Source organism: Caretta caretta, chromosome 5, assembly GCF_965140235.1.
Source record: "Caretta caretta isolate rCarCar2 chromosome 5, rCarCar1.hap1, whole genome shotgun sequence".
Classification (NCBI taxonomy): Eukaryota; Metazoa; Chordata; order Testudines; family Cheloniidae; genus Caretta; species Caretta caretta.
In genome coordinates, this window is record NC_134210.1 from 103,222,197 (window position 1) to 103,247,808 (window position 25,612).

At 40.3% G+C, this 25,612-nt stretch overlaps 1 protein-coding gene across 3 annotated transcripts in view; it reads right to left on the minus strand.

Annotated features, from left to right (window-relative positions):
- Positions 1-25,612, minus strand: part of RFX3 (regulatory factor X3) — a 254,481-nt gene that overhangs the window by 73,978 nt on the left and 154,891 nt on the right. For 2 of the 3 annotated variants that reach the window (XM_048850512.2, XM_048850510.2), the window contains exon 3: positions 12,013-12,110. The exons of the other annotated variant lie outside the window; for it this stretch is intronic. In XM_048850512.2, coding sequence (XP_048706469.1) covers positions 12,013-12,110 — 98 coding nt within the window. The remainder of the gene's footprint in view (positions 1-12,012; positions 12,111-25,612) is intronic. 3 annotated transcript variants of the gene reach the window in all.

Below are 25,612 nucleotides of genomic sequence, written 5' to 3' on the forward strand. Positions count from 1 at the left end.
CCCAATCCAGAGCCCATGCCCCCCCCGCATCCCAACCCCCTGCCCCAGCCCAAAGCCCTCTCCCACACCCCAAACCCCTCATCCCTGCCCCACTCCGAGCCCTCACCCCCCTTTTGCACCCCAAACCCCAACCCCAGGCCAGTGAAAGTGAGTGAGGGTGGGAGAGAGTGAGCAAGGGAGGGAGGGGAGATGGAGTGAGTGGGGGGTGGGGCCCCGGAGAAGGAGCAAGGGAAGGGGGTGGGGCTGTTCTGTTTTGTGCGATTAGAAAGTTGGCAATCCTGGTCCCAGCTGTGCCAGAATCTGGCTGCTGCCTCCTGCCCTCCAGAAGGGTGAGTTAATTGGATGGCAGTGTATGCTGCCTACATTAAACCATGAAACCAGACAGCACAGGGTGAGGGCACCCAAAATTACTATCCTTCTGGACAACAAGGCATGGGCAAGACTTTCTATGCACTTTGTCAACACTACTCTATAATTATTCAGAAGAGTCCATGTGCATAAGGCAGACCACTCCCCTTTCCTCACAAGGGGTTGAGCATTCTGCCTTAACAAAAGAGTCTAAGAGACTGGAACAGGAAATAGATACCAGGTCAGCTGCTGAGCAGTGCCCTACTGGCCATGACAATACATTGTTCTTTTAAAAGAACAAAGACTTACACTTGATTTATTAACAAATCAGCAGAGCAAGGGCTCAGTGGTAATTTATCCTTCTCTAGATTCTGCAATCTATTAGCTTTTAAACAATGGCAGAATCACAGAATACATGGGGCCATGATAATAGCACAGACCAGAACTTGATAGCTTAAATTACCTTTACACTCTGGCCATCATGAACTCCCTCGGGATTCTTCCTTGTCATTCAGAGCCACTTTAGAAGCTATGAAGCTTCACTTTAAAAAATTGTAATGCTTTTAAATCCTTGTGCTATACTATTATTGTCATGAGAGGGTGGAGCTTCTAAAGTAGCTTTTGAAGTTTTTTTTTTTTAAATGATTCCAACCTTCTTTGTAAAGTCTATTGAGATCTATACATGAAAAGCACTATATAAGAGCTAGGATTTTTATTATTAATTATTATTATTATTATTTCAAAAGTATAAAAACAGCCATGAGAATTCACCACCAATCTAAGAAGACTGCAGCATCATACAGAATAAAACAAACAAAAAAAACCTGTGAAAAAATATTTGGTGAGGAGGGAGTTCCTGGATGTGTGTTCTACTCTTTAGTAACACCTCTTCCTGAGAACTGGAAGCATTCAATCTTGTGCATCACAATACACCACCAGGCATGCCAGTTACTAAAGTTCTGTGCATGCCCTGTTATATTTTATTGTTTACGTACCATTTTCCTCTAGAAATTTTCAAAAAAAATTAATACTACTAAAAATAAAACTTCAGGGACAAAAAAGTTGTTTTACAGAATGAGTAGTTTGTAGCACATCAGAACAGAAACCAGCTATCCAATTGTGAATTCAGTAAATCTAGGCATTACTGTAATGCTACTACTAAAATAAATTTGAAGTTGCACAGCTGAATTTCTAACAACTGACTATGGGCACCTAAATACTGTTACTATGTTTGTTTGTTTTTTAAATTCTTCAGTTTCTACTGTCATACTTTTTGGGGAAAACGTGTATAATAATCGTGAATAAATGCACTGATACAGAAAGGATAAATCTTGTTATTGTTCTCCCTTAAGTTTAGACTGTGTGTATGCACACACACAGAGAGTGATGTATTCCCAGCTGACTCTATTATTAGGTTTTATGTAAACGTCAAGACTCTGATCTGTTCACTTCTATAAATTAGTGCTCCTTCCAGCCATCCCATCATGCCTTAGCCAGTACCTTAACTCTACATGACCCTGAATTTTCTTTGAACTACTAATTCGCTAGGTGATCACCATCTCTGTATTTATGTATGTAGGGGTTGTTTTTCATTTTAGAACCACTTTTACTTATACTGTCTTCTTCAAAAATATTTTTTCCTCGCAATGAATTTTCTTCCTGTAATGTCATGTTTTACTTTAAAAAAAAGCAGCCGTCTAATTATACAATTTTGAAGCTGGTTAAGAATCTGAACTCAGGAATGTGCACTCAAGTTGAGCCTATAATTTTTGAGTGTTAATCATCTTTTACTTTATTTTCAGAATCATTATTCTCCAATTGTAAACTGTAAAGATTGAATTATTAATTCACATTGCTAATTATAAGCACTCTCTTCCAAATACAATTCTTGGAAAATACATGAAATAATCAAAATTATAGATACAATATTATAATTATATATAATATTATAAATTTATATATATATATATATATATATATATATATATATATATATATATATATAAACACACACACAGATATCTAACATTAGAAATACTGGCATATATTACAGTGTCTGTAAAGGGGTAGTACACTTCTGTGTTTAAAATGAGGGAAATGACTTTCTTTGCAATCCTATTAATTTTTCTGTAGTTCTAGTCCACATAAGAAATAAAGGGGCATAATTATAAAACTCAGAATTACTCATCAGACTTTTTTGTGGACTAGCCAGTCTGAGCTGGTAGAAATGTTTGTCAGAAGTTATACTTAAAGTTTTGAAATGTAGATTAGCCTTACACAGGATATAACCATTTCTGAAGGGACTATTCATTGAGCTATATAGAATATGGTGGATGTAAATAAAAATATGGATAGTTCCATATAATGAATAAGGAGCTGTGGACCTAGGATTGTGCATGGAGCTGGTAACCCCATCACATAAAACAAATATAGTACAGGAATGAATGCTGGCAGCCATATTGGTGTGCCACAGGCTCCAAAAAGACATCAGCTTCATGGGAAGAATATGATAGGCATTAGTCAAACCCAGAAGGAAGCCTATGTCCTGAAAAGTACATTGGTCAAGATCAGATCAGTGATGAAAATCAGATTTTGGAATGTGAGAATAATATATGAAACTACTAAAACTGCTAAAAAAAGAAAGAAAGAAAAAGGACAGCTATCATCTTGATGTCCTTGTTATCAGTGAGTGTAGGCGGACAGGTTCAAATAAACTACATTTCAGAGAAACAAATAAGATCATAATCTACTGTAGGAAAGTAGATGATAGCCATGAAGCTGGCACAGAAATTCTAAAGTTGAAAGAAGCTGAGCAGGCACTAAGCAAGTGGGAATAGTTAAATTAAGGAATTATTGGAACTTGTTTTCAGACTAGATTCTTCAAACTAACAGTCATACAATGCTATGCACCAAACCAGGAAAAGCCTGGAAAAGAAAAAAATTGTTTTTTATGATTTGTTATAGGATGTGTTAACCAAAGTCCTCAAATATGATATCACAGTGACTATGCATGATTTTAATGTAAAGGTTGGAAGTAATAATCATAATGTAATAAAGTAATAATGATTGGTTGGATATGATTATGGGCAAATGCGGCAGGGATTTGGACATGAATCAAAATGGTGAACAACAAGCAGAAAGTTGCAGTGTGAATGACCTAGTGATAAGTGGAGCAACACTCCCTTCCCGCATAATGAAATCCACAAAGTGACACTGAACTCCCCAGATGGTACTGCAAAGAACCAGATACATTGCTTCTGCATTTCAAGGAAGTTTTGCAGCTCGCTGGCAGATGTATGTGCATACAGGGGAACAGACATGGGAAGTGACCATAATCTTTGTATCACTAAATTGAAGATCAAGTTAAAGAAGAAGAATGTGGTTAAAAAAAGGCCATGAAGCAAGTGTGCAAAATTAGAAGATCCAGACACAAAATGTGCTTTTCAGTTTGAACTGAAGAACAAGTTCAGTGTTCTCATGGAGTCAAACTGAAGGAAACAAAGAAACTGATACTATGTGAGAAGATATCAGAGAGTGCTATCTAGAAAGTGCAAAGACAGTCTTAATAGCAATGAAATTTAAAAGGTATGGATGGTCTAGTGATGCACTTGGGAAGCAGTGGAAAAAAGAAGCGTAAAGCAAAAACTTACGAATGCTAAGACAAGAAGAAGAGACAAACAAGTAGCAAGAAGAATACAGAGCTCTAGACAGAAAGATAAAAAGGAGTGCTAGAAAAGATAAAAAGGCATTTATTGATAGAATCTATGAAGAGGCTGAAGATGCCAGCCAAAGAGGTGAATTTACTACTTTGTGTAAAACAACCAAACAGCTAATAGGAAACTCTAGCAGTATTGGAGGACCTACTAAAGATGCAAATGGAAAGACACTAAGTATGGAACAAGAACAAAGGAAAAGATGAGCAGAACATTTTCAGGCTGTTTTAAATAGACCAAGTCCAAGTGAACTATTAGAAATACATGATGAAGACCTACCACCAGAGCTTGATATTGATTTAGAAGACATTACAATGGAATAAGTTAGAAAAGCCATCAGTAAACTTAAAAATGGGAAAGTAGCTGGAGAGAATAACATTACCAAAGAGATGCTTAAAGAAAGTTATGAAAGAGCCCTCTATGACTTTCCTTGGGTTTTTTATAGAATATGGAATGAAGAAAAGAACCCATCCCAATGGAAGAGGGGCCTTATTGTAAAATTGCCAAAGAAATGCGACTTTACCAACTACAATAACTGGAGAGAAATTATATTACTCTCAGTGGCTGGGAAAATCACGTGCAACATCATCCTGGAACCTTTTAAGAAACGTATAGATCTCCAACTTGGAGAAGAACAAGCTGGTTTTAGACCACTGAGATAATGTGCAGACCATATTGTTGTTCTCAGACATATTACAGAACAAAGTGTAGAATGGAAAGCCCCTCTTGTGATAAATTTTATAAATTTCCAGAAGGCTTCTGACAGTATACACAGAAACAGTCCTTGGAAAATTATGGCATACTAGGGAATACAAGCAAAAATGATTAAATAGCAGATCTATATCATAATGTTGAATGTGCAGTCAAAGATGGTGACAAAATCAATCAATGCTCTGCAGTGACAACAACTGGAGTAAGGCAAAGCTGTATTATGTCCCCACTATTGTTTGCATTCGTCACTGGCTATGTCATGAGGAAAGTAACCACAAAAGATAAGCAGTGAATTTTATGGATAAATTATAAAGCACAATTTGATGACTTTGTTTTTGTCAATGACATTGTCCTGATTAATCAACATATCATTTAATGGAAGAAAAGACCCAGCTTTTGGCAGACACAGCAAAACAAGTTAGCTTGTTCATCAGCAAGAGAACGACAAAAATATATGGCCATCCAACACCCCTAAAGCAACCATCAAAGTAGATGGAGAAAACAACAAAGAAACACCAGAAGAAGTAAGTCATTTTACCTGGGGGTTGAGATGTGAAATGATGGTGACACTATGCTATATATCAAACAACAAATATCAAAAGCAGCACGACTTACATAAATTTGAAAAGATTTGGAAAAGTAGCATGATTGGCACTAACACAAAACTATGAATTTTTAACACTGGCATCATGTCTGTCCTCCTTCATGAACCACAGTCACGGAAATCTACAACAGAAATTGATAAGAAGAAGATCAACCCATTCCAAAGTTAACAACTACAAAAGATTTTCAGAATTCACTGAAAAGAGTTTTTTGCAACATCAGAAATTCTAAGAAGAGCAGACCAATCTGAAGCATTAAACATGGTATGAAGAGGAAGATGGACATTTTCAGTACACACTTTAAGGAAGCCACCAACACCATTTCCAATCAGATGGTAATATGGAGACAACATGAACAGAGAAAAAGAGGATGGCCTAGAGAAACATTATGCATAATAACAGAGCAAGAAGCCAAATCTATTAACATGACACCCAGGGCTTGTCTACACTACTGTGTACTTAAATCTACCGCGGTGTCTTCACTGCAGTAAGTCGACAGCTGACGCTCTCCCATCGACTCCGCTTGTGCTCCTCGTTCTGGTGGAGTACCGGAGTCTATGAGAGAGCGCTCAGAAGTCGATTTATCGCATCTATACTAGATATAATAAATCAACCCGCACTGGATTGATTGCTGCCCCCCAATCCAGTGAATAGTGTAGACAAGCCCCCAGAAGCCTGAATAGACCAGCACAAGACCGAAATAAATGGCAGAAACTAATGGGTGCTCTTTGCACCTGAGGGTATGAGAGTATATAGAGATAAAGAAGACAAATATAAATTTACATTTAAGATGTTCTAGCTGTATATTGGGGTATGCTAATTTTCTACAATTACCATAGACACTCTCTAATGTGTCTAATATAAATGTTATGTTAATGTGCACAGATGGTAATTCACCTGCAAAAGAGTCAAGAAATTCAAAGTTATGGCTCCCACAGCAACTGTATCATAACTTTCTTTCACATTTTGGCTTGAATCCCATGTCCCAGCATAATGACTGAATAAACAGGTTTTATGCAGGGCACTCCTTGGGAGCTACACTGAACAGAATCCTTCATTCCCAAGATATGGAAAGGAAATATTGCAGTTTGTGGGCTTCAATAGCCTCCATAGCCCCACCATATGAAAGTATAGCCAGCAGATCCATACAGTCAGAGGTCCCCCATTCTTGCTGGTAGAGAGCAACATTCTCAAACACACAAGGGGTGGCGATTTCTCCAGCACAGACTCTCTAAACCATTGGAAGAGAAACAGATCACATGGCTTGAGGTTGGATGGACTAATAGAATGTCATTGCTTCCAACGATCAAATTTCTGTTTAACTAAAGAAAACACATAAAGTCTAAAGAAAGGTAGAAGGACGGGTGGGTCTACGTTTATCAGAGAACAAAAATTACAGGTAAGTAATTTGCTTTTCTCCAGTAGTTAATTATAGTAAATCTACTCTATGTATATTCTATATATAGAATAATTACATAAAATATATCTGCAACAAGAATAACTATATGAGAGAAAACTTACACTAAAACAGGGTTGCATGATAATACAACATGTAGAAATTCCATTGTGACATTAAATGAATAATGTTGACAAACCATACAGCCTACATATTATTGATTATACAGACACTTCCAAAATGTGTTAGGAAGTGAAAATAAATATGTACGCATAAACAGCAAGACAGTTTTTGTACAAGGAGACAAACACTGCAGAATCCAGTATTCAATCCAGTATTTCTTGCTCATGGAAATAGAAATGTTTTAAAGTCCACTGGACACATAGCATTTAAGAAAAGTTTGGACTTATGAAAATTGAGTGAATAAAAAAAGTTCCCCTGTACTTTGAAGCCTATGTTCTCTGAGGACTCTTAAGGAAGGGAAGAAGGATGGGTTGGAAGATCCACACTGACTATAATATCTCAAAGAAACACAGTTTCTAGAGATTAACTAACCATTCTTTCTTTGTGTATGTGTCATCGTGGATTCCACTGTAGATGGCTGGCACAGAGCATCGTCTTCAGGATGGCAGGCATGAAGAGCACCAGATACATTAGTCAAACCAGGATGGGAGTACTGCTCTTCTGAACCTGGTATTGGATCTACTAGCCAAGTGCAGTGCACAGTGCTCTACATATGTGAGCAGACTGCTCCACCTAGCAGAGTTCAGATACTGGAACTTTTCTGAAACAGGCCAAGGATGTTGCTTGACCTCTGACAGAGTTAGCCTTGATAGTGGGGGAGGTATATTTGACAGCTGGCAGCACAGATCAGACACAGTCTAAGTTCCATCTTGCTGCCACACTTGGTAAGAGGGAATTATGGGAGGGTTGTGGCTGCTGTGCCCTTTATGTTCTTGTACAGGAGCACAAGGAAGCACAGGACACATGTGCAGCCCCAATGGACATTGCTACTGAAAACAATTCCAAAGAAGGTGGAGATTGCTCGTGCAGTAGGGCTGGATACTATCTGGAAGGGGAGACTGGAGAAATACAGTGCCACTCTCTCCTAGACTCCAATGCCCAGGTATCCATTGTACATACCACTGAGACCGAGAGGAATCATCAACCCTATAAATTAGCTGTCAGGGTGGATAACAGAATGATGCTTCAAGTTCTGGGAATGTGGCACACAGTCATCAACCTCCAGGCTTTACAACTAACCTGTGAATTCCTCTTGGTAAAAGATGGCACTCAGTATGCCTGATTGGGACGGACTTCCTGAAGAAATACCATGTTGCTGTGAATTTCACCAACTGTTCCTGTTCTCTGTTGGGAAGGTGATTTCCCCTCTTCACTACAGACGGCCATGTGGAAGTGCATGGAGAGGTGGTAGAAGAAAATCTGATGGAGCCTCTAAAATTGAGATGATTATCCCAGGCAGATCAAAGGTGGGTGCCAAGATGATGAAGGTGGTCTGATTGAGCCCTAACCTTCAAATAGGCTGGAGCTCCTCACTGGACACTCGATTGGTAGGAGCTGATGTGGCAAATCCTGGTATGGATAGCCAACATGTCAACAAAGCCCATTGGTCGTGTATCAGCATAGGGTGATTGGCACACTTGAGAGGGGTGTGCTGGTCCTGCAGAAAGATCACAAAACCAAGAACCCAGTTGATGTGAGGAAGTTCAAACCAGACCAGGGTCAAGGCAACAAAGGGCTGGGAAGAAAGGCTCAGAGAGATGCAGGACTTGAGTTCAAGTTTAAACAATACAGTCTGAAGCTTGAACAGATGTGAACAGTACAGGAAGTTTTGTTAGAATATGCAAATATATTTAGTCATGGTGACCCATCATCTGGGATGCACTGTGTTAATAAAGTATTGGATCAGTTCTGGGAATGCCAGACGTATCAGTCAAAGACTTGGAAGGATCCCCATTCATTTTCAGCATGAGTTCAAGCAATGGCTCACAAGAAATGGAGGAGAGTGGGCTCATTAGGCCCTCTGTGAGCCTGTAGGCTGCTCCAGTGATTTTGGTGTGGAAGAAACATGGATGTGTGTGGGACTGCAGGGATTATCATAAACTGAATTATGCAACTGTTAATAATGCCTATCCCTTGCGCCACACTGACAACACATTAGATGGCCTGGTTAAAGACTGATGGTTCTCCACCCTTGACCTGGCAAGTGGGGTTTGGCCACTGTAGGTGTATCCAGAAGATAACGCTAAAACAGCATTGTGCACCAAGCAGGGACTTTTTGGGCTCAACATGCTGCCATTTGGTCTGTGTAATGTGCTAGGTACATTCCAGAGGCTCATGGATATCGTGTCAGCAGACTTGCAGAAAACATCCTACCTAGTGTACCAGGATGAGATCATTGTGATAGGCTGAATTTTGGAAGAACATCTGCAGAAACTGAAATCAGTACTCAAGAAGTTGAAAGGTGCCAATCTGAAAGTTAACGACACTAAGTGTCAGCTTTTTCTTTAGCGATGTGACATATTGGGGCACATGATCTCTATGGAGGGAGCAGGCCCAGATCCAGAGAAGGTGGATATGTCAGAGCATGGCCTGTATCTTGGTATGTAACCAAAGTGCACAGTTTGCTACGTCTGGCCTCCTACTACAAAAGATCCGTAGCAGAATTTGCTGTCTTGGCCAGCCCCTTACACAAAAGCCCCACCAGATTTGAAGTTCTCTGGAAATGTGGAAGACAACGGGAGAAGATTTAACTGACACTATATCTGCGAAAAGGGAATAGCAGGTTGGACATCGCTGGATTCCATTTTGCTGCCACAGATGGTAAGAGGAAACTATGGAAAGGATGCGGCTGGTCCAGCTTTTATGCCCTCACATGGGAGCACAAGGAGGCACAGGCTGCATGAACGGTCCCAAGGGATGCTGCTATTCAAAAGACGACAATCTCATGAGCATGGGATGCATGCACAACTACACTGGGATTTACATTGACATAAAGTAGAATCTTGGGTTCCATTCCAAGCTCCAGAGGAGAATGTGCTGTAACAGGCAGACTCTTCTGCCCATTTCCCCACGCATGATCCATTCTGACCCATCCCCTCCAATCTGTCCCTGTCCCAGTCCTGTCTCTTCCCTACCTCTGGCTCCTTATCCAGTCCCACTATCCTTACCTAGCCAGTCCCAGTCTCCACTGCTCAGGCTTCTCATTCCAGTCCCAGTCTCCTTGCCCATCCATTTCCAGTTCCTCCCTATCCCCAACTCCTTGTCCCCAGTCTCTTTGTCCATCCAGGCCCAGACCCGCCTGTCCCCCATGGCTCCTCATCTGAACTGCCTCCATCCTGGTCTCTAGTGGTCCATCCATGCTCCCTGTGCCCACTGGCTCCAAATGGCACTCTCTCTCCCCCCAGGCTGCTCATCTAACTTTGGTGCCTCCCCCACAAGTCTCTTGTCTCAGTCTTACTGCCCAGTCAATCCCAGTCAGGTCCCCTGGCTCTTCATCCAGTCTCTTTCTCCTGGCTGTCTACTGGCTCCCAGACACTCGTTCCTCCAGAGTAGTCTTGCCCAGCTAGTCCCAGTCTCTGGCTCATTCTGTCCCAGTCTCCTTGCTCAGCCAGTCCCAGTTTCCCTCTCTTCCACAACCAGCTTGCAGTCCCAGTTTCCACCCCACATGCTCCTTTTCCCAATCTACTCTCACTGCCACCCCTTCTCAGGGCTGGCTTTTCTTCCCTCTGCATTCAAATCAGGCAGCTTCTTCATCCATGCTGCTTGAGCCCAGCAAGACAGTCACTGAGAGCAGAGGAGAAAGAGATTCCTTGCTCTCAGTTCTGGTCCCACACACAGCATACCCTGTAGTAGGCCAGAACAGCAATTGCAGGGGGAGTTCTGTTCAGCCCTGGGTTGCAGCATGCCCACTGCAAACAGAATCTTTGGAAAATGTAGCTACTAACATCTAAAATGTCTCTACTGAGCGTGTGTGAAATGTAATTTTTCAAAGGATTATAACTTGGCCAAATTTTGGCAGATGTTCACTGGAATGGCAAAAGGCATATCCCTGAGACAAAGGCTACCCCTGCGAAATTTCAAGTCTGTGCTCCAAAGAATGGGGGCACTAGGGCATTTCGCCAGAAAGATAGCCAGAATTTTTTCAGATGGACAAAACAGTGTATAATAGCTGAACTGTTCTACTTGAAACTTTTCAGACTAATTTAGCCAAAGGCGGACACCCAACACACAAAATTTCAGCCCAAATGGTTAAAGTTTGGCAAAGTGATAAGAAACTGAAAACAGGGTCTTATAATTGGAAGAGTTGGGCAATCTTAATAAGAGGCAGTACTACCAGCCCTGCCTAGAATAGGATAGTTGAGTAGTATGTGCAAGAGAGAAGGAAAACAAGCAGCAAGGCAGTATGTGCAGTGGGTCACTGGGAGAAGGCGTAGGAAGAGAGGAAAACCATGTTGTGCTGGAAGGCACTGAAAGAGTTAACTTTGGAAGAGTTGCTACACCTGGAAATAAAGTTGATTCTGCTGTGCCGCTTTTAAATTATCAATAAATAAATCTTTGCTGATTCCACACATGCTTCTGTGTGCTCCTTGCTCCTAAATGCACTCACAACACAACACAACACAGATGGAAGAGGAAGATATCTGGAGAAGGGGACCATGTAGCACTAACTGAGACAAGGTTACTCTTATTTCCCTCCTGAAAGGGAAAGAACACATCTCATTAAACACAGTAAAAACACATCACTTCTTTTCCACAAGTAATTGTTGTAGTTGCCACAGGTAGTGCTATTGCAAGTAGGATTATAATTGGAAGGGGACGTGGCCAATAACTTGAGTCTTTTTTTATGAAAAAACTTTATTGCAAAGTTAGATAACTCTTTCTATGGCTAGGATTTAAACTTACCCATAAAACTAAAGGTTAAAAAATATGACAGAATACTGTAGATGTAATTGTTATGTAGGTCCAACTAAAACAGTTGCAGAAATATACCTGTATTAATTTCAAGGCAAAAGTTCTATCTGAAAATATTTAAACTATGTGAATTCATCTCCTATTTTCTCCCTAGAATTATTTCAAATGACACTACAAGGAACAAGCTTTTAACCACTGACAATTTCTCTCATCCACTTACAAAACTGAAGCCAGTAAGGTGTCATTAGAGATGTGTATTTAACCACACATCCTGCCAGGTATGGAAATTCCAATTAATAAAACTTACATAGCTCCATTTGTGTAGACCGTGTCACTTCCCTCCACATACTGCACCTGTGCTGGGTAGACATGCTGTACCTGCTGCACGGTCTGCACCTGCTGTACCTGTAAAAACAAACAAAAACAAAAAACCACCAGGCACTTTATGGGACATGGTATTTTGCAAAAAGTATGTCCAGTGCTAAAGTGGTTCTAATGGTTACTAAGCAATATGAAATAGTTGGGGCACATGAATGTTCTAACAGTTATTAAACAATAGAGAATGCGACAGCTGTGGGATAAGACTGCAATTACCACATTACAGTACTGACATCTCAGAGCCATACTCTTGGGAGTGCATGTACTCTCAGTGACAAAGTCAGAACCACCTGGAAAACACTCGACTACATATTTACTCCTTCACAACAGAAGCCTCATGGAACTCACTCCAGTTCCTTTCTATTTAAATCATAATCTACCCTAAAATGAACTGGGGAAGGTGGATGAGAAGTGTGGATCGATGCTGTTCATCTATTCTAAGAATTACATTTTCTAGGTAAGTAAGTTTCCTTTGGCCTTGTCTACCCTGGATTTTTGCTCCAGTGCAGCTATACCGACGTAGCTGAGCTGGTATAAATCCCTAGTATAGATGTGATGCACTGGTGTAAAAACTGGGCTTGCATTAGTGTGATATACCGGAGTTTCTAATTGGGGTAAGCTGCATCACTTTTTAAGTGAATGCTGTGAAACTGGTGTAACTATATCAAAACCCTCAGTATAGATAAAGCCTTTCTCTGAGTATTGAAAGCAGAGTTTCCCCACTTAAACCCACCTTTGCATTCTGCTGCCCCAGGTATCACCTACTTCAGTAGGCACAGAATACAATTCCACCCTATTTCTGGAAGCCAAGTCAAAAAAGTAATGTTGCATAAATTTATGAATTGAACTTCAGATAGAAACCTTCCCTATCTCAGTGACAGAAATATTTCTTAGACATGCTGTTGTCAGGCAGCCTTGGACCTGGTAGAATATGCCTTAAGGCCTCCCAGCACTCCAATACCCCTCTAGCATGGTTCTCATTTCATTCTGTGGCTCATCAGGAAGGACTCTTTGAGAACTTCTCAATTAGAACATCTCTATCATCCTGACTACCTCTGCAAAATTCTGACTATAACAGATTTTTTTCTACTCTCTCTTTTCCGGTACTGACTCATTCATTTAGAAAAGTTTCAGAGGAACAGCCGTGTTAGTCTGTATTCGCAAAAAGAAAAGGAGTACTTGTGGCACCTTAGAGACTAACCAATTTATTTGAGCATGAGCTTTCGTGAGCTACAGCTCACTTCATCAGATGTTTACCGTGGAAACTGCAGCAGACTTTATATACACACAGAGAATATGAAACAATACCTCCTCCCACCCCACTGTCCTGCTGGTAATAGCTTATCTAAAGTGATCAACAGGTTGGCCATTTCCAGCACAAATCCAGGTTTTCTCACCCTCCACCCCCCACACAAATTCACTCTCCTGCTGGTGCTAGCCCATCCAAAGTGACAACTCTTTGCATAATCAAGTCGGGCTATTTCCTGCATAGATCAAGGTTTTCTCACATCCCCCCACCCCCATACACACACAAACTCACTCTCCTGCTGGTAATAGCTCATCTAAACTGACCACTCTTAGTTGGAGAGTGGTCAGTTTAGATGAGCTATTACCAGCAGGAGAGTGAGTTTGTGTGTGTATGGGGGTGGGGGGATGTGAGAAAACCTTGATCTATGCAGGAAATAGCCCGACTTGATTATGCAAAGAGTTGTCACTTTGGATGGGCTAGCACCAGCAGGAGAGTGAATTTGTGTGGGGGGTGGAGGGTGAGAAAACCTGGATTTGTGCTGGAAATGGCCCACCTGTTGATCACTTTAGATAAGCTATTACCAGCAGGACAGTGGGGTGGGAGGAGGTATTGTTTCATATTCTCTGTGTGTATATAAAGTCTGCTGCAGTTTCCACGGTAAACATCTGATGAAGTGAGCTGTAGCTCACGAAAGCTCATGCTCAAATAAATTGGTTAGTCTCTAAGGTGCCACAAGTACTCCTTTTCATTTAGAAAAGAGATTTTGTGACAGATTTATAGAAACTCTTCCCTATATTGACTATAAAGCTTAGATTCTGAGAACAATCCCACACTTTAATACTGTTGCTAAAGTTCGATAGAAAAATGGAGGTTTTTGAAATGATCCTTTTTGAAGATTAGATTAATTAGTGTTTACCACCAGAAGTTTTGTGAAATATTTCCATTGTGAACCATTTATACAAAGACAATCCTGCTCTTGCACAGCCTGCTCTTTTGGAAAGAGTACCTGACCTGTTATTTTTCAAAAAATCTTAATCAAGTGGTAAAGATGATTTCTTAACAGTACGACAGGATACGACTGCATACGTTTCCTCTCCAACCAATCTCTGGCTTTATAAAAGGGAGACTCAGTAAAGAAATGAAATCACGAGACCACTATTTAATCCAGAAGCTCTTCTTATTACTTGACTTCAAAGCAGATTTTGTGCATGAAAAGAGGTCATATAAATTATTGCATCACACAAAAATCTTTGTTCAACAGTAATCAAACCTAGTGATGTTTTCATCCTCCTTGAATTCCTGTGCCCTCTATTTTATCCTAAATTGTAAGCCCAAATCATAATTGCTCTACAAGCGCTGGTGGAATCTGATCCAAAGCCCACTGAAGTCTATGAGAATAATTTCAACAAGCTTTGGGTCAGTCCTGAAAGCACACTTTTCCACCTTCAAATGTGTGTTTTGTTGTGTTTCACACGATAAGTGACAGAAGATTATCATAATTTTCAAGAATAAAGTCTGTTTTTAAGGATTTTTTTTTCTCCTGTGTGTATCATATAAACAAGTTCTGCAATCTGAGATTTAAGAAGAGAAACACAAGTTCCATAGTTTCATCCATATTTTAAATAAAAAAAATTATAGCAGGATAAATAGTCAGGACTTTTTAAAAAAAATTATACATTCTTGAACTCCTACAGCTTGTTTATTAATTCAATATGCTGATGCATAAAAATCCTTGCAGCAGTACAAATAAAAAGCAACTGATAATGCTCCATCCACTCTGCCACCTTGCCAGAGACCATGCTTCAGAGTAAAGGTGGGAGGATGTATGTTGACTTATTTAAAAAAAAAACAATGAAACCCTGTTAGGAGTTAAAAATGTTGTAACTAGAAGGTTCCATGGCAGTTGGAAATGACAGTTGAGTGACATCCTGAGTCTGAAAATCAGTTTTTCAGAGTTATAAGCTCACAATGAAGCCTTCAGAAAATAAAAGGTTATTTGCTAGGTCAATATTAGAGACTTGATGCTACTATAGAAACACATACACACACCCCCTGGTAGAACTTCATATATACTGTATAATTCTTTGAAAAGAAAATTTAAAAGATCAGGTAACTCCCAAACAGCTTTTGTTTTTGAAGTTTAAGAAAAACTTCCTTCAAAACTGAATTTAGAGCCGGGTCCAATATATTTTTAGGGAAAAACCACGACTCCCTATAACCCAGATACTAAAATGGTCTCTTTATGGTGACGAGTGAGAAATAATATAGCTAAAAAGCCCTTGTGATGGCCTTTGTTTAGGAAAATTTTGTCTTGAAGAAAACCACTTTAAAGAAGTGTTAACAATAAAACTTGTTAAATCACTAAGCTAGATCCTATTTTAAATTATATTTATAAGGAAAAAGAAAAGGAGTACTTGTGGCACCTTAGAGACTAACCAATTTATTTGAGCATAAGCTTTCGTGAGCTACAGCTCACTTGAAAGCTTATGCTCAAATAAATTGGTTAGTCTCTAAGGTGCCACAAGTACTCCTTTTCTTTTTGCGAATACAGACTAACACGGCTGTTACTCTGAAACCTATTTATAAGGAAGTATCTGACTTTTTAAGTTAGAAAAAGTTCATTCACTACCAAAGCCAAATCTGTGTTAAACCTCTTGAGAAAGGGCACATCTTCTTAAGGTTCATTTTCACTGCACGCTTCTTTCAGCTGTGTGTAGAATGCATACGTATCTAGCCCCCTTGTGTGGGTATAAACAGCAGTGTAGCCAGGGAGACACCTATTAGATGGGTGGAGTAAAGACACTCCTGAAGGGTGCGAGTATATATGCAAGTACATATCCTATATACTCACTACTTGCCCAAGCCTGTCTACACAGCTGTATTTTGCAGTGTAGTGTCCTGCTGCCTCCCTGCTGCTGGAACCTTGCCCCTCTACAGGAAAAGACTCTCCCAACAGGGAAAGGCTCTGTCATCTCCCTACTGTTGGAGTCTTCCCCCTCTAAGGAACCTCCCCTCCTCCCCGCTGTCAGAGGCTTTCCTCACCATAGTGAAAGGCTCCGGCAGTAGGGAGCTACTGAAGCTTTCCCCCTCTGCCAGAGCCTTTCACTAACACATGATGTAGTTACAGTGTGGGCACAGTAGGATTTTCATTGTGGCCTGTAGCTACATATATCCTACACACAGCCACCAGTGAGGTGTAGTGCAGACATAGCCTTAGACTGAGTAGGGCACATCTCTCTATTTAGGGATGGGAGGTCAAGGAGAACAGATATCTCCTCAAAGATATAGGGGCCCAATACATTTAGGAGAATTTGGCCTGAGGAAAAACTCATCACCATTTTCAGTGTAAGACTGTAGCACTATGGAAATTTTTTTTCTGTCCCTTCTTCTGTTTTATATGTCATTTTTGCCTGACAACTTTTATTTAAATGTTTAACAAAAAATTTACAGTGTGGTCTGTTGGCTTGTGAAGTAGAACAGTGATTGGGAGGCTCAGAGAGAGTGTCCACCAGAGGCTCTTTAAATCTCAAACTGTCTGATTGGTCTCCCTGCCTGTGTGACAGTGTAAGAGCAACCAGCTATTAAGGCGAAATTACACAAGATACTGAAACATTTATGACATTCTGATGGTGTTCAAGCTCTAAAACTGGTATTATTAGGGATGGGGGAAGCATAGTCAGGGGAACTTTTGGAACTGTCTTGCCAGAAGACAGGAAATAAACTGACTGGCACAGGAAGCAAATGGGGTTAACAAGGACCTACTGGACCTACTAGTAGATTTCTTTGACTCTTCTTGTTTGGTTGTTTCCAGCCTGGAGTAATTGGAAGAGGAGAAGGAGTAAGCAATCAGCGTGTCCCCAATAGAATGAGAGGCAGAATGAATGCTTATTTTGATGTAGCTTTTTAGTGATTATTTTTATTATTATTTGCAGAAGAAAACAATACCAAAACAAATTACATGCTTGAGTAACATATGCTGCCCGAGAGGAACAAATGGAGCACTAATTTATACAGTATGTGGATGCAAATGTTTGTCAACAAAAATAAAGCGAATAAAAATATTCAATTTAAAAACAGAAACCATCTTGAACCACAAAAGTGAAATGTTGCACAACAGGGAACTTTAAATTTCAAATTAAATGTATTTGTATTAAAACCACTAAGAAGGAAACATTAGAAAAATAAATAGGGTAAAATAAACTGGGTGACTGGGCAACAAAATGGCAGATGAAATTCCAGGCTGATAAATGCAAAATAATGCACATTGGGAAACACAATCCATATGAAATGATGGGGTCTAAATTAGCTGTTACCACTCAAGAAAGAGATCTTGCAGTCACTGAGTCTGAAAACATCCACTCAATGTGCAGTGGCAGTCAAAAAAGCTAACAATGTTGGGAATCATTAAGAAAGGGATAGATAATAAGACAGAAAATATATTGCCTCTATATAAATCCATGGTACGCCCACATCTTGAATACGGCATGCAGATGTGGTCGTCCCATCTCAAAAAAGATACATTGGAATTGGGAAAGGTTCAGAAAAGGGCAACAAAATTATTAGGGGTATGGAACGGCTGCCGGATGAAGAGAAATTAATAAAACTGGGACTTTTCAGCTTGGAAAAAGAGACGACTAAGGGGGGGGATATGATTGGGATCCATAAAATCATGACTGGTGTGGAGAAAGTAAATAAGGAAGTGTTATTTACTCCTTCTCTAACTCAAGAACTAGGGGTCACCTAATGAAATTAATAGGTAGCAGGTTTAAAACAAACAAAAGGAAGTATTTTTTCCACACAACGTGGAACTCTTTGACAGAGGAAGTTGTGAAGACCAACTATAACAGGTTTCAAAAAAGAACTAGATAAGTTCATGGAGGATAGATTCATCAGTGACTATTAGCCAGGAAGGGCAGGGACAGTGCCCCTAGCCTCTGTTTGCCAGAAGCTGGGAATGGGCAACAGGGGATGGATCACTTGATGATTACCTGTTCTGTTCATTCCCTCTGGGGCACCTGGCATTGGCCACTATCGGAAGACAAGATACTGGGCTATATGGATCTTTAGTCTGACTTGGTATGGCTGCTTTTATGTTCTTATTTATAAACAGTTTAAAAAATATCAACTGCCATGCCTATAAATAATGCTGGATATACATTTTTTCCCCTTCTCAGATTTCAGAATCATTCTTAGTATCTTCATTAGTCTGGATTGGTAGGCATTTTGGTAGGCATCACAGAAACAGCACACACTGCAATCAATATTCTTTGTCCATATCAGTTCATGATTACATTTTGCACATGCTAAACATGGTTTTAAGCTAGGTTCCAATTTTGATTAATAGAAGTGTGCATCTCTGTCTCAATGATACATCCTCACAATCCTTTTTGCATGCTATGGCTGTGCTCTGAGATGAATATGAAGATTTGTTCAAATTTTGGTGGATGGATGTTTCTCTCTGGACAGATTACATGATCTATTTTAACTCAGCTCCTCTAATTGCTTGTGCAGTATGAGGCACTAAGCGTAAACTAAGTGGGGGCTAGTGCCAATCCCTTCTATATTTGCTCCCTTATGCTTAACAGTGCAAAATAAAATAAGGGAGGGATATGAGTGGAAAATGGACATGTTTGAGGAAACATGGACTTAAGCAAATTCCTTAGCATACTTCTGTAGCACTTAGCTACATCCTCTCCTTTTTAGCCTTATTTCTGCTATTAGGCAAGAATAATTTGGCAGCCCACTGCAGCACACATTGTTGCCGGATTGAGTCCAATGTGCTCCCTGTTCTATTCATCATTTTTATCTTGCACTTATATATACACAAAACTTCACATCTCTACTGTGCAGGAACAAGTTCTTTCTCTCTCTCTAAACAGACATTTAGTGACTTTTATTCCATGTGTGATCAACTGCATAATTCAATTTTGTGAATCTTTTCAAAGGAGAACCAAATAAAATTATTTTTTTTTAAATTTATTTAAATTATTATTAACCTTCATTTGTAGTGTTTATGTTTACTAGTTCTAAAGGCATCTCTCTGGATCCCTCATTACTATTGAGAGGTGTCCTTCAAAGACCACCTTATACTTTATTTTATCCTTCTCTATAGTACTACTGTTGTTCAAATAAAAAGTCTCCATTACATATTGGAAAACAGAAACTAAAAGTTAAAATTTATTGGAGTCTTAACACTAGGAAAGGGTTATATACAAACAGGAAAAAAATAGAAAAAGAAGATAGAATCCAGACTTGAAAAAAAAAACCCATAAATTACTAAGAAAACTCAACATTTACAGGTATGTTAATAAACAAAAACATTAAGTTGTGTATAAGTTAAGGCTGTCCTATATTCAGAGAAACTATCAAACTCAGAGAACTGGTAGATAAGATCCCATGGGAAGCACATTTAAGGGAAAAAAGTTCAGAAGAGTTGGCAACTTTTTAGAGAGACATTATTAAGGGCACAAGAGCAAACTATATCAATGCAGAGAAAAGATAGGAAGAATGGTAAGAGACCACCCTGGCTTGCCCAGGTGATCTTCAATGACCTGAAACTCAAAATACAGTCATACAAAAAGAGGAAACTAGGTCAAATTAAGAAGGATGAATATAAATGAACAACACAAGCATGCAGGGGCAAAATTAGAAAGGCCAAGGCACATGTCATTAAGCTAGCTAGGGACATGAAGGGTAACAAGAAAACATTTTAAAAATACTTTAGAAGCAAAAGGAAGTCCAAAGACAGAGTAGGGCCACTACTCAATGAGGAGGGAAAGAAAATAGCAGAAAACAGAAACAGTTCCACATGACATTGTCATAAGCAAACTAGGGTCATGTGGTCTAGATGAAATTACTATAAGATGGGTGCACAATTGGTTAAAAGACCGTACTCAAAGAGTAGTTATCAATGGTTTGTTGTCAAATTGGGAGGGCATATCTAGTGGGACCACAAAGGGATCAGTCCTGGGTCCAGTACTATTCAATATTTTCATTAATAACTGAAATAATGGAGTAGAGAGTATGCTAAAAAATCTGCAGATGACACCAAACTGGGAGGGCTGCAAGCACTTTGGAGGATAGGTTTAAAATTCAAAATGAGCTTGACAAATTAGAGAATTGGTCTGAATTGAACAAGATAGAATTCAATAAAGAAAAATGAAAAGTACTTCACTTAGGAAGGAAAAATCAAATGCACAACTACAAAATGGGAAAAGAACTGTCTAGGTGGTAGTACTGCTGAAAAGGATCTGACTCTTGAAGTGGATGACAAATGGAATATGCATCGTCAATGTGATGCAATTGCAAAAAAGGGTAATAAGATTCTGAGGTGTATTAACAGTATTGTATGTAAGACATAGGAAGTAATTGCCCCACTTTACTCAGCATTGGTGAGGCCCCTGCTAGAGTACTATGTCTAATTCTGGGCACCAAAATTTAGGAAAGATGTGGACAAATTGGAAAGAGTCCAGAGGAGAGCAACAAAAATGATAAAAGGTTTAGAAAGCCTGACCTATGTGGAAAGGTTAAAAAAACTTTAAGGGCATGTTTAATCTTGGGAAAAGAAGATTGATGTGGGACCTGATAACAACCTTCAACTATGTTAAGTGTTGTTATAAAGAGGACAGCGATCAGTTGTTCTCCATGTCCACTGAAGGTAGGACAAGAAGTAATGGGCTTAATCTGCAGCAAGGGAGATTTAGGTTAGATATTAGGAAAATCTAACGATAAAAGGTAGTTAAACTCTATAATATGCTTTCAAGGGAGATTGTGGAGTCCCCATCATGGGATGTTTTAGAAACAATTTGGACAAACACCGGTCAGGGATGGTCTAGCTTTACTTGGTCCTCCCACAGTGCAGGGAGCTGGACTTGATGACTTCTCAAGGTCCCTTCCATCCCTACATCTCTTTGATTCTATGAAAAGGCAGCCATGACCAAAGTGTTAAATGCTTTTTTTGTTTCAGCTTTCACCAAAAAGGTTAGATGACTAACATAGTGAACATCAGTATAAATGGGGTAGGCTCTGAGGCTAAAATAGGTAAAGAACAAGTTGAGAATTACTTAGACAAATTAAATGTCTTCAAGTCAGCAAGGCCTGATGAAATACATCCTAGAATACTTAAGGAACTGGCTGAAAAGAGGTCTGAGTGATTAGCAATTATCTCAGAAAACTGGAGGATGGGAGAGACCGCAGAGGACTGGAAAAGGGAAAATATAGTACCTCTCTACAAAAAGGGGAATAAGAACAACCCAGGGAATTATAGACCAGTCAGCTGAACTTTGATACCCAGAAAGATAATGGAGCAAATAAAAAAACTGATTTGTAAGAAAGATAAGGTGATAAGTAATAATCAACACGGATTTGTCAAGAACAAATCATGTCAAACCAACCTAATATCCTTCTTTGACAGGGTAAGAAGTCTTGTGAATAGGGGAGAAGCAATAGCTGTGATATATCTGAATGTTAGAAAGGCTTTTGACACAGTCAAAAATTGTTGTAAACTCCTCAAATGCAGTTAAAGACCTAGATAGGGCCAACTCGTATCCAAATTTCACAATAAACTGTTTCACTTGTAAATATTAAAAACACAGGATTTTTATATTATTACATATCTCTTGGTACATGTGCTGGGATATACTGACCCTTTAAGAGTAGATGGGGCCAGAAGACCCCATTTCCAGGAAGCTGAAAGAAAGACCCAGGAAATAGCCTTGAAGAGAAGAAGCAGTCCTGGGGAATTAGTAGATTGATTGGGTGACAGAGGACAGGACACCGAACCTTCAGGAGACTAGGACCAGGAGCACTGTACTGTAGGGTGCGGAAAGGCTCTCTTCTCTTCCAGCCAATTTAGAAAACCTCTCGAGAGGAGGGAAGCATATATATAGCCTTCTCACCAGAAGAAGGGAGAAGATAGTAGAAGGAAGCTAGAGCCTGAAGGCTGAGCTCCAGAAAGAAATAGCTTGCAGTGGTAAGCCTATGAAGAACAGATACTGGAAAGAGAAGAGCTCTGTGTGGGTGGCAGAAGAGACAGAAATAACTGTGAACTCTTGGGTTGCATTGCTGAACTTTATTTCTGAGACATTAAGTACTATGTGGAACTGTTTGTGGTCATTAAACCAGCCACAAGTGGAGAATAGTTCTATGCACAAGAAGGGCTGTGTAAAGCTCATAAAGGGCCCAGGAGTGAGAAAGCTGAGGGAGGGCACCGCAGGGGGAGCTCTGGCCATGAGGTAGCACTCAGTAAGTGGAAGCCCTATTACACTATGATTTCAAATTAGGAATAGCTCTCCCAATTGAGTAATCTCAGTTCTTACCCACAACAAATAGTCACTTTGATCGTTACAAGGGATAAATTCCTGATTATTAATGAAAGTAGCTAAGGGAAAGGGCCTCACCAACAGGAGTTTAGAAAATTTGTTCAAAGCTGTTAAGGTAATCTGGATGAATAGGTGATTTTTTTAATTATTATTATTTCTGGTGACCTAAATTTCATCTTAAACCAACAATTACTATGAATAGCTATGAACATCTGGGGTTCCAGTCTTGTTCAAGTTTTACCTAGTGTTTGGATGGTCTATTGTTAACCCAGTTGATCACATCTTTTAATTGTGATGCATGGTAATAAGCCAATTTTGGGAAAGCTAGTCCACCGCACTTTGTAGGCTTATGCAGAACTTTAGAACTCACGCTTTGCTTTTATGTATTATATGAATTTTAGCAGCCGTCCGGCCATGTTTTTAACGTCATGATTAAGACCCAGTTGCAGAATCTTATCACTGATAAAGATGTGCAACTCAGAAAAAGTGCAGACGAACTTTTAGAGCCCAGGCTGAACTTGCAGGGCTGGCAGTTAGGAGAAAAAATTGCGTTAAAATGGCAGAAATTTAATATGAAGTTATTGAGAGACAAACATGGGACTCCCACAATGCCATTTTTACAGGTTACTTTTCAGAGAAGAACTGCTCTTCAAGTGCTTTTTGTAGTGAATTGAAATGTTATCTGATTTCAACAACTTTAAATCTTTTTGGAAAATATATTCACAATAACTTTAGTGCAATGGACTTTGTCTTCTTGTCCATCACTAGCCCACTGTTGACACTATATAAAATAACAACAACAAAGAATTATCAGAAAACAGACCAGTGATTTGGGATTTCTTTTATCACTTATTTTCTATATTAACATTTTAGATAAGGCACATTTATCTAGAATGAAAAGAAATAGCTAAATAATAATGGAATTTCACATTTTAAATTACAATTTTTTAAACCTTTGCTTGTTCTTGTTTTTCCTTTGCAAAGTAGAAGGTGCTAAATTGGATTGCTAAGAATTCTAGTGGGAATGTCTGAGAAATACATTAGAAAAGGTCTTGTGCATAAATATCTTACTGGAAGACACATTTTATATTTCAGAGTTTAAATATGCTGTCCTACTAAAAAGAACTGTTACAATAGCTGTGTTGTTTCAGTAAAACTTGAACATTTTCGATGGCACTTGTCTCTAATGAGGTAACTTTTGAAGACTGGGTCCAATCAATTCCATGATTTCCGGGAATATTGTAGGCATCAGTGGGAAGAACCCTATTGATTTTGGTGACAGCTGAAAAGGAACAATGGAAAAGTCTAATATGCATACTTAGTGCTGCAGGCAGAGACGCATTCTGACATCAGAGATAACTCAGCCAAGTTATCACTCCCTCCCCCTCAAGTTTATTTGTATACTTAAGTCAAAACTGTTTTAGTTCATCTAAACAGTGCCAATTTGGTGCACTGGCAAGGGGAGAGATAGAAGTAGGCTTAAGATTTAAGGTTAGGGTTATTGGAGGAAGTGAATGATGACAGCACTATGCTGTAAAACTGGTAAAGGTATAGCAATAGAGACTGCATTCCCGCCTCTTCTGCCAGCTCAGCCACAAGCTTTCTAGTATCTATGTATCTAGTATCTAGTATCTAGTAGTGACTTTCTAGTATCTATGAAAGCTCAGAATTTAGAATCTACTGTCAATTACCCCTTCAGTTAGGGCAGAGTGCTACCCCAGCTGAAATATGTCAGAATTTAACCTATGTTTAAGGGGACTGTTGCCCCCTTACTAACAGTCAGTGGTGGTGTTTTGGTTGGCTAGCTCCCAGTACTAAAAAGGGGAAGGGTCGATGGGAAATCAGGACCCTGAGACTGATAGTCCCCAGAAACAATGGGGAGAGGCCAATGATCCAGGTCAGCCTGAATGACAGGGTGGGCAGGCTAATCAGGGAGTCAGGAGGCCAGGGAGGTCCCGTCCTCCATGTGAGCTGGAATTGCCTGCATCAGACAGCATGGGGTCGAGCTAAGGAGAACGCAAGGGCCCAAGCTGAGCTGGGGAGCAGAGCTATGCCAGATCCAGAGAGAGCAGACCCTGTCCTGGGAGCAAAGCTACAGCCCCAAAGCCAGAGGCACAGCCCAGAGAGAGCAGACTTGCCCTGGGAAGAAAGCTGCAGCAACCAGAGCCAGAGGGGCCAGAAAAGCAGCCCACGAAGCAGGTCAGTGCTGGGAGCAGAGTCACAGAAGCAGCCTGCAGAGCAGACCTGTCCTGGGAGCAGAGCTGTAGCAACCAGAGGCAGAAGGGCCAAAGAAGCAGCCCAGGGAGCTGGAGGCAGAGCAGCAGCAGTGCTGAGACAGAGTGGTGGAGCTGGGGCTGGAGCAGTCCGGAGCTGGGTGTGGTGAGCAGCTGGAGAGAGCGAGGGGGACCCTGGGCAGCGGGCCCAGCACAGGGAGACGCCTCAGCCAAGAGGCTCTGCAGGCCAGGCTTGGAATTTAACCCCGACAGGGCGGGGGCGACACTGGGAAGAAGGGTCCTACCACTTAGAGCCTGAGAGTGTGAGGCCACCACCAGAGCAAGTGTCCAACCCACAGCATCCCTGCAGCACAGCCAGGGCCTGAGAAGAAGGCCTGGGACTTACAAGGAACAGACTCTGAACTGCCCTGACATTCCAGAGACACTGTTTGTGATGTTCCCTGCCACAGAGCGGGTTGATGTGTTTCCTTTAACCTTTCTCATTTTCCCTTATTCTTTTTAAAATTAATTGTTGATTAAATAACTTGCATTTGCTTTAACTTGTATGTAATGGTCAGTGGGTCAGAGAAGTGCCCAGTACAGAGAGAGTACCCCGGAGTGGGGACACCCTAGCCCCTGTCCTAGGTGACCACAGCAGGGTTGGGGGTCAAGCCCCCCAGGAATCCTGGGCCCAGCCTTGTTGGGGTTACGAGGACTCTGCCAGACAGGAGAGTGGAAGGGGAGTCC